At 47.0% G+C, this 17,088-nt stretch overlaps 1 protein-coding gene across 1 annotated transcript in view; it reads right to left on the reverse strand.

Moving 5' to 3' along the window:
- The window catches only part of Casq2 (calsequestrin 2), a 67,734-nt gene extending 51,129 nt beyond the window's left edge, over positions 1-16,605 (reverse strand). The window contains exon 1 of the mRNA XM_087897696.1: positions 16,185-16,605. Within this exon, the coding sequence (XP_087753822.1) occupies positions 16,185-16,460 (276 nt within the window). The 5' untranslated portion in view covers positions 16,461-16,605. The remainder of the gene's footprint in view (positions 1-16,184) is intronic.
- Between the last annotated feature and the right edge of the window lie 483 nt (positions 16,606-17,088).

Here is a 17,088-nt window from a genome sequence, read left to right on the forward strand (position 1 = left end):
GGTTGGAAGTTATAATTTGGAGTTGAGTAGAACAAAGAGACTGATCTGAGTTCAGAGAGGGTAGACCCAAGAACCCGGACCAGGCAGAGGAAGGAAAGGCATCCAGGTGGCAGGCAGGCGTGAGGTCAGATGGAGGGATGATTCTGATCTCAGACAGAGGTTGGGACCATGAAGAAGCAAGAGCCTTACATGGTGGCTAGTATGAGTAGAGAGACAGTATGAGTACCAGCGAGGCCCAGGCCTTCTTCCTTGGCTTTTGAGAGAGAAATAAGGAGAGAGAATAAGGAGAGGGGCCACAGGTGTCTTAGGGTCTCCAGCCAAAAACCAGAACAAAGGACAGATGGTAACGTCAGGCGAATATTCCAGAACTGGGGTTAGATTCGCAGAACTGATAGAGTTGCAGTGAATTCATGGTCACAGAAAACACTCAAGCTTCCCAGAGGAGCTGAGTGTGTGAAAGGCTGGGTCGTCTGGAGGCCTGGGGCATGACAAAGTCTCAGGCCAGAGCTGGCCGTGTGAGAGGCGTGTGAAGCAGATGTGTGAAGACAGGTGCCTAAAGAAGCACCCATTCTGTGCAAGGAGGAGCTTCTCAGAAGCTGAAAGCCATGAAAGGATCACTATGGTGCCCTGACTGCAGAGTCACTAAGACCTGGTGCCCTGGGGAGTCCAGGAGGGGCAGGACCCCCAGCTAGTCTCCTTTCTGAACTGGTAAGTCATGGATGACCTTGTGAAGAAAAGCCGGGACAGGCGCCAATGCAGGGAACTGGACAGTCGAGTGGGTGGCAAGGACAGGCTGGAGCAGGTGTGGCTTGCTTGTTCCAGAAGTTTGTCCATGAAAGGAAGTCAGTGCACAAGGGTGTGAGAGGGACAAGTCCCCCCGCTGCCTGACTATTGCCCTGGGCCTCAGAGGTCAGGGCATCTGATAGGTCTGTGTGTGCCTCCCAGGTCTCTGCATTGGTCTGTGTGTGCCTCCCAAGTCCCTGCATAGGTCTGTGTGTGCCTCCCAAGTTCCTGTATGGGTCTGTGTGTGCCTCCCAAGTCCCTATGTAGATCTGTGTGTGCCTCCCAAGTCCCTGCATAGATCTGTGTGTGCCTCCCAAGTCCCTGTTTAGGCCTGTGTGTGCCTCCCAAGCCCCTGTATAGAATTTATCAGCTCTAACACAGGAGGAGAGGCTGGAATTTCCTTCCTGGGTGGAGGCAAGATGGGAAAGATGTGAGGGGTAAGAACTCTGGAGAAGGCCACTTGAAAGAGGCGGCTTCTACAAGTTCAAGAATCTGCAAACATCAAAAAGAAGCCTGAGGAGAATTCTGCAGATCTCTACTCAAAGACGCTGTCCCTTAGGCCAGTCACTAACAGTACCCTGGCTGCATTGCTGTTCTTTCCAAGAGATCCAGGAGCCAGAGAGCTCTGCTCTCCCTGCCCCTCCCTGATGCCATCTGGCAACATGTCAAACTACTCAAAACTGTGTCCCCTGAAACCCGAGAGCCCGCGTTTATCTCTGGTATCTCCTGTCGCTTTTGGCCACTCTCAAACAAGTCCTGGGCTATGTTTAGCCTGGCAGTTGGCACACATTATGCCCACCAAGGAGGCTGCTGAGGACGAAGACAGCTATTTATGAGAATCAAGTATTTACTGAAGCCTTTTGAGGCCAGCGGTGGGTAGCCCTTGAAAGTGCTGAGGGGGAGGGATGCTTCTTATTTTCTTGGCACTTTGGAGACCTATCACCCCACCCAGTACCAAAGCAGGGACCCAAAGGCTGATGCTGTGTGTTCACTGCATCTCTTCAGGCTGAAAGTCTATAAAACAACCGCAATAAAGCACCAATTAGGGAAACGGTGTAATGGCTCAGTGGGAAAGGCCCTTGCCGCTGAACTTGACAACCTGGATTTGGTATCCAGTACCCACTTGGTAGAAGGGAACAACCGACTTCACAAAGTTGTCCTCTGACCTCCATACATACCATGGCATGAACACACACACACACACACACACACACACACACACACACACACACAATTAATTAGATTAAAATGTTAAAAAGATGGTACTGAGTGGGTATTCACTATGCCAACCACAGCACTAACTGCCTCGTGTGAATTTTCTTTTGGAATCTTCATGAGGGACTCCCAAGGAAGAGCTCTGTAGATGAGATGACACAGAAACAAGAAGCTAACCAACTTGTCTGCAACCACAGGTTTTAAGCAACCCCACTGAGAGTCTAACCTGACACTGCTCCAGAATCGGAGTGCTCCTCCACTGCAACCTAGTTCTGTAGAGGGAACCAGAGGGACCTGAGCCCACGCCATGGTTCTGCTGATGGCCGGCTGTGAGCTGAGCAAGTTATAGCTTCCTTCATCGTCAAGTTTTTATTCAAAAAAGAAGCGAGAGCCAATTGTTACCAGCACGACCTATGTGCAAACACTTAGTGAAGCTGTATTTCCTGTAAAAGCCATTGAGGGGCAAACCCTATTCTAAACCTTGTCCTGACCACAAGCATACATCAGCATCTCCTACAGGGGAAACTGGAGCTAACACAGCCCTGCAAGTCCACCCAGAGCTTCTCACTCAGCAGGTCTGGGTCTGCTCAGATCCCATGCCGTTAGCCCTAAGCCCAAATAGAGTGAGAGCCTTTGCCCCACACAGCTTCTGACACGTGAGCACCATCTCTCACTGCACAGCTTTGGGTGATATCCAGGGTGACAGAATGAGGGAGCCTGTCCCTGGAGGTCAGGACTTTCGCTTATCCATCTTACACTAGCAAGAGCATTTCATGGAATAAAAAACAAATGGATTTAATTCCCAGTAACACACACACACACACACACACACACACACACACACACACACACACAGAGAGAGAGAGAGAGAGAGAGAGAGAGAGAGAGAGAGAGAGAGAGAGAGAGAGAGCTAACAACAAAATTAATCCTAAAGCAATATTTGAGTCTGGAAGCACAGTGATAGAACACCAGCACCATATAAATAAATAAACTGATTAATTAATTATTTAATAACATGGGGCTAGGCCATGCCCTTTCCTAATGTTCTTAGCAGAGTTCTGTTCTCAAGGGCTTGTGGAGATGCAATCTGGAAGGAGACTCCCTGAAGCCCCCCACCCCCAACACACACACTGAGAAGAACCTCACACACGGTGCCACGACCTTTTGGGGGTCAGAAAGAGAAGGCTCCCCTCTACATTCACTTTCTCTTGGTTAGTATCATCCTTCATTAGAAGAGGGAGGAGGGGGTGCCCTGTCCATGGAGAGACCTCCCGGATGTGAACAAAGGACTTGGACTTCTCTGTCCTACGGTGCACACTAAAAAGCAGAACCCTGTTCCTCCTTGGCTGAACTTTATGAAATAACTGAGCCGGGCTAGATCTGGGAACTCAGGGGGCTGGGGCGAATGGAGCTGCATCATAAGTGCAAGGTCCCTCAAAACAAAACAACAACAAATTCTGACAAGAAATATTCTGATCACATCTACTAATGACAGCAGAGGCTATGGAAAACTAGCTGGTGTGGCGACAAGGATGTTTTATGGGATGTCATATAGCAGTGAGTTCAAAAGCAGTCTTTAACTGTGCACCAAATATGTGTGGGTCACTTTACATGTGTCTTGTGTCTGTTTTACAATTATAAGATTGTCTGGGAAGAAAGTACATATTGTGGCCGTTGGAATATTTTACAAAACAAGCATTCGGCCTTGGAAAATCCCACCCTGCCTGCAGCCACACGGTTAGCACACAGACTCAAACTCATGTGCTTCATAGGTAAATTGGGGGTGTGTGGTCAGCTAATAGCTTGATATCCTGAGCTAGGATGCTTGTTGGGAAGGGGTGAGACAGAGTCAGATGAGGGCCAGCCCAGCACACAGCAGATGATGGGGAGGAGAGGGTGCTTGGCTTGGGTACCCAGCAGCAGGAGGGAGCTCCTGGAACCAGGCACCCTGAACACTCCATTGCCTTGGCAGCCCACAGCATAGCAAGATGGCATGCTGGATCTCTTCCTGAGAGGCTGTCCAAGCAGAAACAGCTTGGGTGGATAATTCTGGCCTGCTGCACCCAGTTTAGACTCCGCAGAAACTTCTGAGACATCTTCAAACAGGCTGACGCTGTGGGATGAACTGGCTTTCTAGGGCGAACAAGTCACATTAGGTGTGGACGGAGACCGACGCTCACACGACACGCCCCGCCCCAACCTTCAAAGCCCAAGTTACCAGAGAGCCGGGCTGGCGATGGGAATAAAAAGCCTCCCAGTTTCTCCAGCAGATTCCACGTCCTCTTTCTTTTACTGCTTTGTCGTGTAAGCGTCCTTACTGTATTTCTATGGTGCTGGCTTTCATGGTAGCGCATTTAAAAATGGGTGCCGGTGCCGATGATACAAGACGGTGTTCCTGAACGGAGAAGCTTCGAGATGAACTGTGGTTCTGATGTACAGGGTAGGACTATTTTCGTTATTGTACGTGCTCAATGTGTGGGGGCACATGTGCTGTGTGGTTCGTGTGCCACACAGAGGGCTCCAGGGATCAAACTCAGATTATTCGGCTTACGCAATAAGCGCCCTTACCCATTGGGTCATCTTGCCAGCCCCTCCATTTGTGAAATCTTCACGTCTTCATTAATTCTGTACAGGGAAGGCTTAACTACAGTCAACTGAACCCATCCTCCCCCACTAGCTTCTTGTTGCTTTACTCATCCCAGATCACCAGCACTGTATAAAAGTGCCCAGCAAAGTCCCATTCTCCAGTTTCAGGGCACCAGAGCGTCACACGAGCTGGGAGTGGGGGTGGGTGCTTCTCCTGGAACAGCGTGGGCCCTGTGTGAGGACTCTCAAATCCAAACCAAAATAAGCCTGACATCATCTGGTTTTTCTCAGAGTGGAGCAGGTGTGAGACTGAAGAGGGCCCTCTAGGGTGGGGAGCACTTGGAAAACATCCCCAAGTCCTGCGTGTGCTGCTGTTCTCTGCCCAGTATTCCCACATCATCCCATCTGCAGATTCACTCGACTCCGGCAGCTTCATTCTGCCTTGGGGTTTGGAAGAGCAGCCCCTGGGACCTGTGCCAGTGCTAAATGGGCTCGGAATGCAGAGTCGGCCTGAAAAAGCTTGGGGCTTTCTGTCCACGTGCACAGATATACGTGGGACTGAGAATCCCATGGTTTGGGAAAACAAACAAACAAAAGCATGTTTTACCCATATTTCAGCAAAGGAGAACACACAGATTCAAGGATCACACAAATTCAACCTCTTTTCTATCCTCCTGTACTTGAAAAGCAAAACAAACAAACTGGAGAGAAGCCTCAGGCTGCAAAGATCCTTGCCACCAAACTTGTTTAATGACCTGAGTTTGAGTCCCATGACACACGTGGTGGAAGGAAAAACCATCTTCAAAAAGTTGCTCTCTGGCCTCTGCATTACTGGCACACATGCCTTCCACTTCACCAAACAAATTATGCAATTCTAAAAAGAAATCAAGCAAAAGTGTTTTTTCCAGTATAGACAATGTGTGTACAAATCCTTTCCTTTCCTTTCCTTTCTCTTTCTCTTTCCACCTATCCGGCCATTCATTCATCGCCACTTATTCATTGAAGTCTAGCGAGGTGTTAAGCTTCGGCCCATTTAAATACCATAACCGCTTAGGAGCCACACAGAGCCCAGCTGTAGAATTCAGCATTGCTAAGTGTGGGTGAAAATCCCGAGTATCAAGACACATGCTTTCATCACTTGGTACTGCCTACAAACCAGAAACTCTCCTGGTCAGTTCTTCAGTTGTATAATGGAAGGAGCATGCCATCTGAACCGAATAGGTATGGGTTCAAATCCTGCTTCATGCTGAACTGTCATTTCCTAACTTTGTGATTTGGACAATTTTTCCTTAACTCTCTGACTTACTTCTCTGCAATGTGGGAATATCAGAATTATATAAACTATCATATGCAAGGTTTCTGCAATGAGCCTGGCTCATAATATATTCCTGAACTTTGTAGATTTCACATTTTATAGAAAGTATCACACAACATGCAAGATGTTACCAAGTGCTATGGAAAAATAAGGGTGAAGGAAAAGGAGGGATATGTGTGTGTGTGTGTGTGTGTGTGTGTATGTGTGTGTGTGTGTGTGTGTATCTGCTGGAAGGTGACAGGTGACATCTTTGATAAGGTGACTGTGACGGTTTGAAGAAGAATGACCCCCTTAGGCTCATATATTTGAGTGCTTGGTCATCAAGAAGTGGCACTACTTGAGAGAGATTAGGAGGAAGTGTGTCACTGGGGGTGGGCTCTAAGGTTTCAAATGCTCCAGCCTGGCCCAGGGGTTCTCTGTTCCTGCTGCCTGCAGATCCAGACGTAAAACTGTCAGCTCCTTCTCCATCATCATGCCTGCTTTCGCGCTGGCAGGCTCCCTGCTGTGATAATAATGGTCGGAACCTCTACGACTGTAAACAAGCCTCAGTTCAGTCCGTTCTGCATGAGCTGCTGTGGTTCTGGCAGCCCTTCGCCCCTTCACAGCAACAGTGCGTTGGCTAAGACGGTGACACTTCAACACAGATCTAAAGGAAATTGATTTTTATCATTTGCAGAAGAGGAACGAGGCAGACATCAGAGACCATGCCATCTGTCTTTGCAAGTAAGATGACTATTTGATGCACAGATGAAAGAATAACTTCGTGTCACACTGCAGAGCATTCTCCCGTCATCTCTGAGTCACCTTACCATGATTCCCATTGGCTATCATGGCCTCTGCATACCCTGCATCCAAGTGCCCTCACTGTCCTCGATGTTGCATCTCTTGGGAAAGGAATAACAAGGCACAGCAGCCAAACAGATGTGTGCCTTCTCTTCTCAGCTAAGTCCTGAGTCCTTTCTAAGTGTACTTTGTAGGTAACCCTCTGATTTGGTCTCAGAAATCCAATTCAATGGAAAACATTTAGAAGGGGAGACACTCCTTAGATGCTCATATTATTCTCTTTCAGGAAAACCTTTCCAGCCGTGAGGTATGAGGGTCAACGTGAGACAGCTGGGAGACCTGGCTGAGTACCACAGCAGTCTTGAATTACTAAACATCAAGACCCAGCTTAACCTATAAAATTAGAGGTATACTAGTCAGCCAGCATCATTCAAAGGAGTCCAGAAAGCAAAGGTCAAGCAGATGCAACATGATGTTTGACCATATGGATAATTTCTTCAGTCCGATAAAACCACCCAGTGCTTTGAGAACCATAGTATGCCTATCAATCACCTGGGGATCCCATTTTAATGTACATTCTGATTCTAGGATGGGCTCTGAATGCTTCTGCTACCAACAAACTCTTGGGCAATGCAATGCTCTTGGGTCTATGTGTTTAGTATCAAGGCTTAGGTGGTCCTGAAATGTGCCTTCACAATAGCACCACCCAGAGGACTATCTACCTCATTTGCAACTGGACATGTAAGGATGAGCATGGTCAAAACTGTGGGGTCTGCCTGGGGAGATGGCACAGTGTTAAAGCACTAGCTACCAAGCCTGGGGACCTGAGCTCCATCCCTGGTGGGGAAAAAGGAGAGCACCATCTTCTACAAGTTTTCCTATGACTTCCACATGTTCGCTGTCACATGCAACCCCTGTCCCACCAATAAATAAGAAAATTAACAAATAAGCAAACAAATACTAAGGAAATGGAGAGATGGTTGAGCATTTAAGGGCACTTGCTACTCTTTCAGACACAAAGTTCATTTCCCGGAACCCATGTTGTGTGACTCAAAACCAAATGCAATTCTCTCTCTCTCTCTCTCTCTCTCTCTCTCTCTCTCTCTCTCTCTCTCTCACACACACACACACACACACACACAGATGAATAAAGATAATAAACCTTTAAACTTGAAAATAATGTTTAAAAGAATTTGCCACCAAGTAGAGAAGCAGTGCCCAGAATCTGGCTTCTGGCTTCTTCTCACATACCATAGTGTATACACACACAAGTAAATTAATACTTGTAAAAAAATGGTAGTGCCTTGCTGTCCTCCTTGACCAATCCTAATTGAAGCAGAATCTTGGACATGAAATGTGGTCATTTCTATTTTTTAAGTTCTTTAGGCGTTAGCTAAGAACTCCTGAAATAGGCTAACGTGTTGGAAAATTCCGGAGAGAGTTGAGGGCTCCCCTTTGGACAAGAATAGTTGTACTCCACAGAAGTGAATTCCTTTCTCTGCAACTGGCATAGCAGAACAGGCGTCAACACCTGCGCAGGTTTTTTATAATACACAGAATACTCATTTGCTTGCTTTTGGTTCTTTTAATTCAATGAGTTCAAAGCTAAATGGCTGGTCTTACAGATGTTGTGTAAGCAGGTGAATCTTTGGGGCTTGCTCTGGATCAAGTAAAGAGTAAAAACCCATGACTTCAAGCCCTCTGGCTTCCAACTGTCTGCTTTTCCCAAGCTTCCTTATTTGCATGCAAGGATGGGCATATAAGAATGACCATGTTTTTAGAGTACATAACTGTGTCTTGGCTACTTTTCTACTGTGACAAAATGACCAAGACAACAAAAGAAAGCATTTAATTTGAGGCTCATGGCTCCAGAGGATCATAGTCCATGACCATGATGTTGGGAAGCACGGCAGCAGGCAGGCAAGGTGCTGGAACAATAGCTGAGAGTTTGCGTACTGTGGCAATAACCATGGAACAAAGATAGAGACAACTGGAATGACCATGGGTTATTGAAACCTCAAAGCCCACCCCCAATGACACCTCCCCCCAAAAAGGTCACACTTCCAAATCCTTTCCAAACAGTTCCACCAACTTGTAACCAAGCATTCAAATATATGAGACTTGCACAAGGTTTGGGGGAATGTTTTGATTCAAACCTCCACAACCTGTGAGACCTATCAATGATGTTAGGTGCATTGCAGTGCCTAAAGAAGCTATAGTGACACCGAGCTAGAGACTTTCCACTGACATACAGATCAAATGGGGACTTAGAGTCATTCCTTTGAGGGAGCTCAACTGTGAGGGATACTGAAGACTGAGAAATGACCTAGGACATCTCCTAAAGCATCTAAGAGCTTTGGAACCCCACTGGGTCCTCTACATATATGTTATGGTTATCTAACTTGGGTTTTTGTGGGACTCCTAACAGTGGGAGTGAGAGTGTCTCTGACTCTCTTGCCTGCTCTTGAGACCCTTTTCCTCCTGCTGGGTTGCCTCATTCAGCCTTGATATGAGGGTTTGGGCCTAGTCTTATCGCATCTTGTTATACCATGTTCAGTTGATATCCCTGGGAGGGGCAGTGGGTCTGGGGGAGATGAGAGGTAGTGGTGGGAACTGGGAGAAGCAGAAGAAGAGGGAGGGGAAACTGTGTTCAGGATGCATTGTATGAGAGAAGAATAAATAAATAAATAAAAAGACCTGCAGAAGCCTGAGATCCACATCCATCACATTCTGGTTTTGCCCATGGATCATAGAACTAGCTTCCCCTTTCCCCACAGGGTCTCATGGGAAATTGTGCTAGAATTGCCACATAAAACAAAAGTAGGCAGTAGCCTGTGTTGCAGTATTGGGGAATCAGCCATCACCATAGTTTTTCTTGCTCTAAAATAGGCGATTTCTAAAAATTATAGATAGTATATTATTTAATTCCCCTTTACTGTCATGAGAGACGCCAAGAAGATACTACAGGAATGGCAAACACAGTTTCTCAAAGGGTGATGTCTTTTTTTTATTATTTTTTATTGAGCTATAGATTTTTCTCCGCTCCCCTCCTTTCTTCTCCCCTCTTTTTCTGCCCTCTTCCATGGTCCAGGCTCCCAATTTACTCAGAAGATCTTGTCTTTTTCTTCTTCCAATGTAGTTTAGATCCATGTATGTCTCTCTTAGGGTCCTCATTGTTGTCTAGGTTCTCTGGGATTGTGATATGCAGGCTGTTTTTTCTTTGCCTTATGTCTAAAGATCACTTATGAGTGAGTACATATGATATTTGTCTTTCTGGGTCTGGGATACCTCACTCAATATGATGTTTCTTAGATCCATCCATTTGTCCACAAATTTCAAGATGTCATTATTTTGTTCTGCTTTATAGTACTCCTTTGTGTAAATGTACCACATTTTCCCTATTCATTCTTTGGTTGAGGGCCATTTAGGCTGTTTCCAGGTTCTGGCTATGACAAACAATGCTGCTATGAACATAGTTGAGCACATGTCCTTGTGGTACAATTGAGCATTCCAAATATACCCAAAAGTGGTATTGTTGGGTCTTGAGGAAGGTTGTTTCCTAATTTTCTGAGAAATCTCCATACTGATATCCAAAGGAGCTTTACCAGTTTGCATTCCCACCAGCAATGGAGGAGTGTTCCCTTTGTCCCACATCCTCTCCAGCATAAGTTGTCATCAGTGTTTTTGATCTTGGCCGTTCTTACAGATGTAAGATGGGATCTCAGAGTTGTTTTGATTTGTATTTCTCTGATGGCTAAGGATGTTGAGCATTTCTCAAAGGGTGATTTCTTAAGCAGTAAGCACAAGTGTGTTCTCAGAAGCGATGTTGAAGAGCAGCCCAAACCTTAGACCCCAGAAACGGTCTGTTGGGAAGCCACCAGAGCAACTGGTCAACCCAATGCTCGACTACTTAAATGATGAGGTCTTTGTGCCAAAACCTTAGGTTGCTTGCCAGTCCAAGGGACCCAGTTCATCCAAACAAATGGACCAGTCCTGACTGTTCATGATGAGGAAACATTGGTCCTTCCTCATCCGCCCACCCCCTCATTCATTTTATCACACTAGCTATCTGTTGAGAGCAATAAATATTGGCCATATGGATGGATATGTCTATCCAGGGATCCACAATGTTCACTTTCATGTTCTAAAGCATCCATTGCCTGTGAAAACCCTGGGCTATCCCACCACTTAACAACTGAATTGTGGGTTGGTCTATTGCTGCTCCCCACCTCCCATCCCTACCACACAGGACACAGCACACAAAGCTGCAATTCTCTCAATTTATGTTGACATCACAATAGGAAAATGGGGGAAGGGCATAGATAAATCATTATGAAAGAAAAAATATGTGAACAGAAAATAATTTTATTTTATAAAAAAATCAATGCAATTATGAATTTTCAAACTGGACATGGTAGCATACACCATCAACTCCAGCACTCAGGAGGTAGAGATAGGCATATCACTGCTAATTTGGGGCCAACCTGGTCTACATAGAGAGTTCTAGGGCACTCAGAGCTATAAACTGAGACCCTATCTCAAAAAAAAAAGAAACCAAAAAAAATGTTCATTAAAACTTTGAAAATCTAAACAAATTAATTTTTTAAAAAAATAGTTATTTATTTGTTATGTATACAATATTCTATCTGTGTGTATGCCTGCAGGTCAAAAGAGGGCACCAGACCCCATTACAGATGGTTGTGAGCCACCATGTGGTTGCTGGGAATTGAACTCAGGACCTTTGGAAAAGCAGGCAATGTTCTTAACCGTTGAGCCATCTCTCCAGCCCAACAAATTAATTTTTAAAAACACTTTTAAAATTGTGTTAGGCTCTAAAAAAATAGGAAAATGACTTTTTGAAATGTGTATTGCTTTGCCACAAAACACTGAGCTGGTGCTGACATTATGTTTATGAACATGAAACTGTTCAGTGGCATAGAATAAGGCAGGAAACTAAATCTGTGACTCTGGCTGAAAATGCATGTTTAGGCACAGGGAAAAAAAAATGAGAACATGTCAGAATACCAACCGTGCTCACTTGGCCATGATGGTTTTTATGACATCCTTCATCTAATTCTTTCTTTTTGTAATCTGAATTTCAAAAGAAACTGTGCTACATGGTTAATGAGGGGACCTGGCGGGGAAGTGAGCCTACCATGAAGGACATGTAACCATTCTCGCGGGAGAGAAGATGCTCCGAGAGAACCTGTGGCTCCTTCCTTTGGCTGTCAGACAGTTGAAACAATGAGCCCCAAGAAACTGGGATGTCCCCAGGGGTCTCAGGCTGGCGAAGGGAAAACACTGAAGTCTGCTGTCAGTCAGGGGATGCTCCTCCGTCCCATGAGAAGATTTCCCACAGTTCTGACAACCACAGGCAGGACAGGCTGGAACCCAGACAGTGATGACAGGTGTGGCCGCACCCTGACCTGGACTGCTCAGCTATAAACACCTCTTGCCTCTTGCCTTTTATTTAAACCTAAACCTCATGTCAGGACCCCGAACATGGACGTCAGGCACACTGAATTACTCTTTTCAACGTGGACAGAATAAATAAATGTCCCTTTCCTCTCTTCATTATTGCTTGTCTCTTTTATTGGACTTGTGAGAATAGGTTGTTACGGCTTTCAGGGCCAAGGCTCTGACCCCAACAACCCCAGTAAGAGCCACATCTATGAAATGAAGTGTTCAGAAGAATCCAGAAGATTACTGGGGTTCTTTCAAGCTCTGGCATTTCATCCACCCAACAAACATGTATAGAACACCCATGTATCACTGTGCACCAGGTGTGCACTGGCCCGAGGGAGCCCTGGGGAGTTACACTCAGAATGGAAAGGAAAATTCAAGTTTCAGGCCCCCGTGGCTGCATTTTACTTGCCCTTTTCCTATGAACCATCTAATGACCATATTGCCTCTCTTCCTATCAAAACTTCACTCTCTCCACAAGGCTCAGACTCTGCAGAGGGGAGGGGGCAGGTGCTGCTGCTAATGCCTTTGAGGGACTGTCTTCCAGAGGCACTTCCCCAAGGAGGAATAGAAACCTTCTCTGCCTGTCCCTCCCTTTTTGTTTTGCCTTGGAAATTCTCACTCACTTCCCGGACCAGATCTTCCCTGTCATACTTCCCATGTACCCACACAAAGGCAGCAGGGTATTTCTCTCTTTCTGGGCATGCTCAGAAAGCCTTACACAGCAATCCCCTTTCCTATCGTCTCCCCTAAGCTAGCAAAGAGCCATACTATTGGCAAATACCAGAAATCAATGATTTTCAGTCTAAACTGTATGACATTCTGAGTACTGGGATGAAATATTACGCTGCTCCATCCTGCCCATGAAGCGAGAGTCTTTTCTTCCTTTAGGGTTCCCATGTCATGTATGCTCCCTGCCCATTAGCTACTTTAATGCCTTCTCAGAAAGTCAGTGCAACTCTGGGTCTTGGTCTGTACAGTGCTTAGAGTCAGGTAACACTTCTTTATATACCAGAGGCCTCAAAGGGCAAGAGTGCTGATGCTGGCACAGGATGGGCTAGAAAGAGGCTGCAAGTTCTCAACAATTAAGGAACAAGGAAAGGGGTGTGCACAGCGTAGTGTGGTAATGTACACACACAGCATTGCTGGAACTGTACTATGGATGTGTAAGGGCAGTGTGGTAGTGCACATTCACAGCATTGCTGGAACTGTACTATGGGTGTGTAAGGGCAGTATGGTAGTGCACACACACAGCATTGCTGGAACTGTACTATGGGTGTGTAAGGGCAGTGTGGTAGTGCACACACACAGCATTGCTGGAACTGTACTGTGGGTGTGAACAGTGCAGTATGGTAGTGCACACTCACAGCATTGCTGGAGCTGTACTGTGGGTGTGAACAGTGAAGTGTGGTAGTGCACACTCACAGCATTGCTGGAGCTGTACTGTGGGTGTGAACAGTGAAGTGTGGTAGTGCACACTCACAGCATTGCTGGAGCTGTACTGTGGGTGTGAACAGTGAAGTGTGGTAGTGCACACTCACAGCATTGCTGGAGCTGCACTGTGGGTGTGAACAGTGAAGTGTGGTAGTGCACACTCACAGCATTGATGGAACTGTACTATTTTTTTCTTAGTTGTAGTCATCTTTCCGTGAGCCTAACTTCTAAGTTAAACTTTACCAGAGGCAAGAAGAAACCTATGAGAAAAAACGTACTCTAAAGATGTCACGTATCTGTGACCCCAGCACTCAGGAGACAAGGCCCATGAATTGCCAAGTGCAAAGGAGAGCCTGGGCCTACCTCAAACACACATTCTAATAGAGAGACTCGGGAGCTGTATCCTGGCCTCTTGCCACTTCTGAGACTTGCCTCCTGGGCTCAGCACTTCTCAGCCCAGATGTCACTCAGCTGGGACCCTCAGGCCTGGCCTGGGACTGGTAACTCTCTTCTGGGAAGGTGCTTGACAGGACCCTGCGCAGGGCAGCCAGCAGGATCCTTCATGCCCACCTGATTCCAGGAGAATGCCATGGGGGCTGTAGGAGCTCAGACTGCCTCACCCCAATGAGCAACGTGCCAGTGGGCAACTCAGGGTCTCCTCCTGGGTGCAGACTGGAGCAAGAACCCATACTCACTTCACACCGTGACTGAGGATTAAGTCAGCTAACACAAAGCGCTTTCAGCAGTCCCTCCATCCCCACACACCCAAGTGTTCCATAAGCCATCGTCCTTATTGACTGTCCCGCACCCCAAGGGTTTTCTTTATCTTCACATATGTACAGATGAGAAACTGAAGCTCCGAGATATAGTTATCAGCCCTGACTCACATGCACAGTAGGGACAAAGCTAGAACTTACACCCCGAGCTACTGGCAACCACTCCCATCTTCCCTTTCCTTTGGCTTTCCCTGAGAAACATCAGGCTAGAGCCTGTGCTCAGCTTCCCTTTATCAATCTCCGCTACTCAGAACCCTCACAGGAAAGACATCCGGAAAGACGGGACCCCAAGGCCGTCCCTTCTTATGATTTTTTCTTGGAACCCCAGAACCAAGTATACACAAGGGACATACTTGCAGTAACGTGTGCAAATGTGCTCTTTAATAAGACAGGCATTTAAAACTGGTTGTCACTGTGCCCTGGCCCTGGAGGGGTTCTTCTGAGTCTGGCTTTAACCAGTCAGGTGTGAGCTTGCCGAATCGACTCTGTGTGGCTTTGCTGTTGTAACTGAGAACGACAGTTGTGATGCATCCATCTCACGGGCTAAGCAGCAGGTACGCTCTGGGACTGTTCTTCTTCCAGCCTGTGACATTCCCCCACTCTACAGAGGGACAAAGCCGCCACCCTCGGCCCCGGGTGGGTGGTGTCTGGGAAGATCATGATGGCTGTGGAGATTTGTTTAAACGCTAGCACTCTTTGCTGATCGGGAGGCTCTTTCAACTCTCCAATGCTTTCTCCGTCTTTTGATGTTATTTTGATATATTCATGTGGCTTTGCTGGATTTTAGTATAGTCATTTTTTTTTCTGAGACTTTCAGTCTCTCTGGGTTTTATGTGGTGAATTTGTTAATCGTATTATTTGATTAGCCTGAATATTCTGGAACTGCTGCCTTATTAATTCTCAAGCCGCCCTTCCTGTAGCTGTGTGTGGGGCTGGCCGTGGGGACTAAGGAGGACTCTCGGCAGCATGGGAATTCCTGAAGTGTCAGTGCCCTTTAGCTGTCCAGGAGGAGAGGCAGAGAGCCTTTCTCTGGCAATTGCAAAGGATTAGAAATGGCACCCACCCCGTGCCAGGTGACCAGTAGGTCACGGAATACAGATAAAATAAGAAATGACTTCAGCGTGGGCCCCAAACTCACAACAAGAACTTTCTGAGAGAAGAAAAGAAAATGCCTGTTGATGAATGCACAGTCCAGAAAGGCACACATCCACACTCTGAAGTCGACAGGGAAAACGAGAGGGAAATGATCCAGCCGCTCTCCCTCCGGGCAAGGTCAAAGGACCTGGCTTCTCTAGGGTCCAGGGCAGAGTGTGGAGAAAAGCATGGGGACTTGGCACTGAATGAATTCACAAGAAAGCCCTCCGTTTCCTTTAAGCCAAGGGCTAACAATAGCTGGAGCGTTTTGAAAATGGACAGGTGGGACACGAACCCCTGATACATCAGGACATGTGAAGAAAGAACTTTTAGCTCAGTTGCCCGGAGCGTGGCCTCTGGGGCCTCCCACCTTCCTGACCTGCTCTGATTCTGCAAGCCTGTGTGGGTGAGCCCCTGCTCTTTGTCCTAAACAATGCTCACACAGCTCCCTGGATAAAGGGGAGTCAGTGTGCAGCCCCTCACTCCCTTCCACCTTAAGAGTCTGTCCACTTCTGCAGAAAGAACAGAACAAAACAAAACAAAACGCAAAACAAACCTCTTCATCTATGTGAGACTACTTACTCCACACGAGACCTCTGGATGTAGTCTCCATGCCCTTGTTCCCACATCCCTGTTAAAGGCCGCGCGGGCTCTCGTGCTCACTCAGACAGGTGGCCGCTGCCCCACTCACTCACCTCCAGGACTATCTCCTTCAGCTGGAACTGCTTCTGCGCCACCTTGTCGGACGACACCGGCTCGTGGTAATAGAGGCACAGCACCTCGTACCTCTTCAACATCTGCTTGAAGCTCTTCTCAGAAACACTGACCACTCGGTCCTTCCCATCGTACGTCGGGAAGTTCAACCCCTCTTCTGCCCTGCTGAAGGACAGCAGATAAACCCCCACCAGGAGCAGGTGAGTTCTCTTCATTGGGAAAAAGTCTTGTTTCTCGCTCCCGAGACTCGAGATCATGGGAGATGGGATGGAAGGCACTTGGAGGTTTTGCTGAGCCCAGCACGGAGCAAAGAGGCTGATCTCACCTCCTTGCGTCCTGCAGCTGTGTAGTCTTGGGCTCAGGACAGACTGGGGAGGCTTAACGCACACATGCGCAAAGAGAAAGAGCCAGGCAGGAGGCTGGGAGGCCAAGCCCTAGATACCTTGCATAGCTCTCCCAGCCTCTGTCTCATTAAGAACTCCATTTTTAGGATGCAGTTGTTTCGGGCTAAAAATAAATCATGCAATGAATAATAATAAAATAAGTCAGATATGACACTGTTGAGGGATTTGTCCATGCAGAGTTACAGTGTATCAGTGGTGGAGGGACAGCAAGTGGTGGGGCGGGGAGAATAAAGATACTGTATGCCAGTGAAATGGGGGGGCAAAGGCCAAAGAAGAGAAGGAAGCTCATGAGGGCAGGTGGGAGGATGAGAAAGAAAACAAGAGGGGGCAATGGTGCCAATAAGAACATGGAGAAGTTAGGACATCAAAAATGCAATTTTTAGACATTGTGTTGCTCAGTTCCAGGGCAACCACATAGCCCCTTTTCTTGGCTGCACTGTCACATTGAGGGAGCACACACACACACACACACACACACACA

This window comes from Myodes glareolus, chromosome 17, assembly GCF_982192425.1.
Source record: "Myodes glareolus chromosome 17, mMyoGla1.1, whole genome shotgun sequence".
NCBI lineage: Eukaryota > Metazoa > Chordata > Mammalia > Rodentia > Cricetidae > Myodes > Myodes glareolus.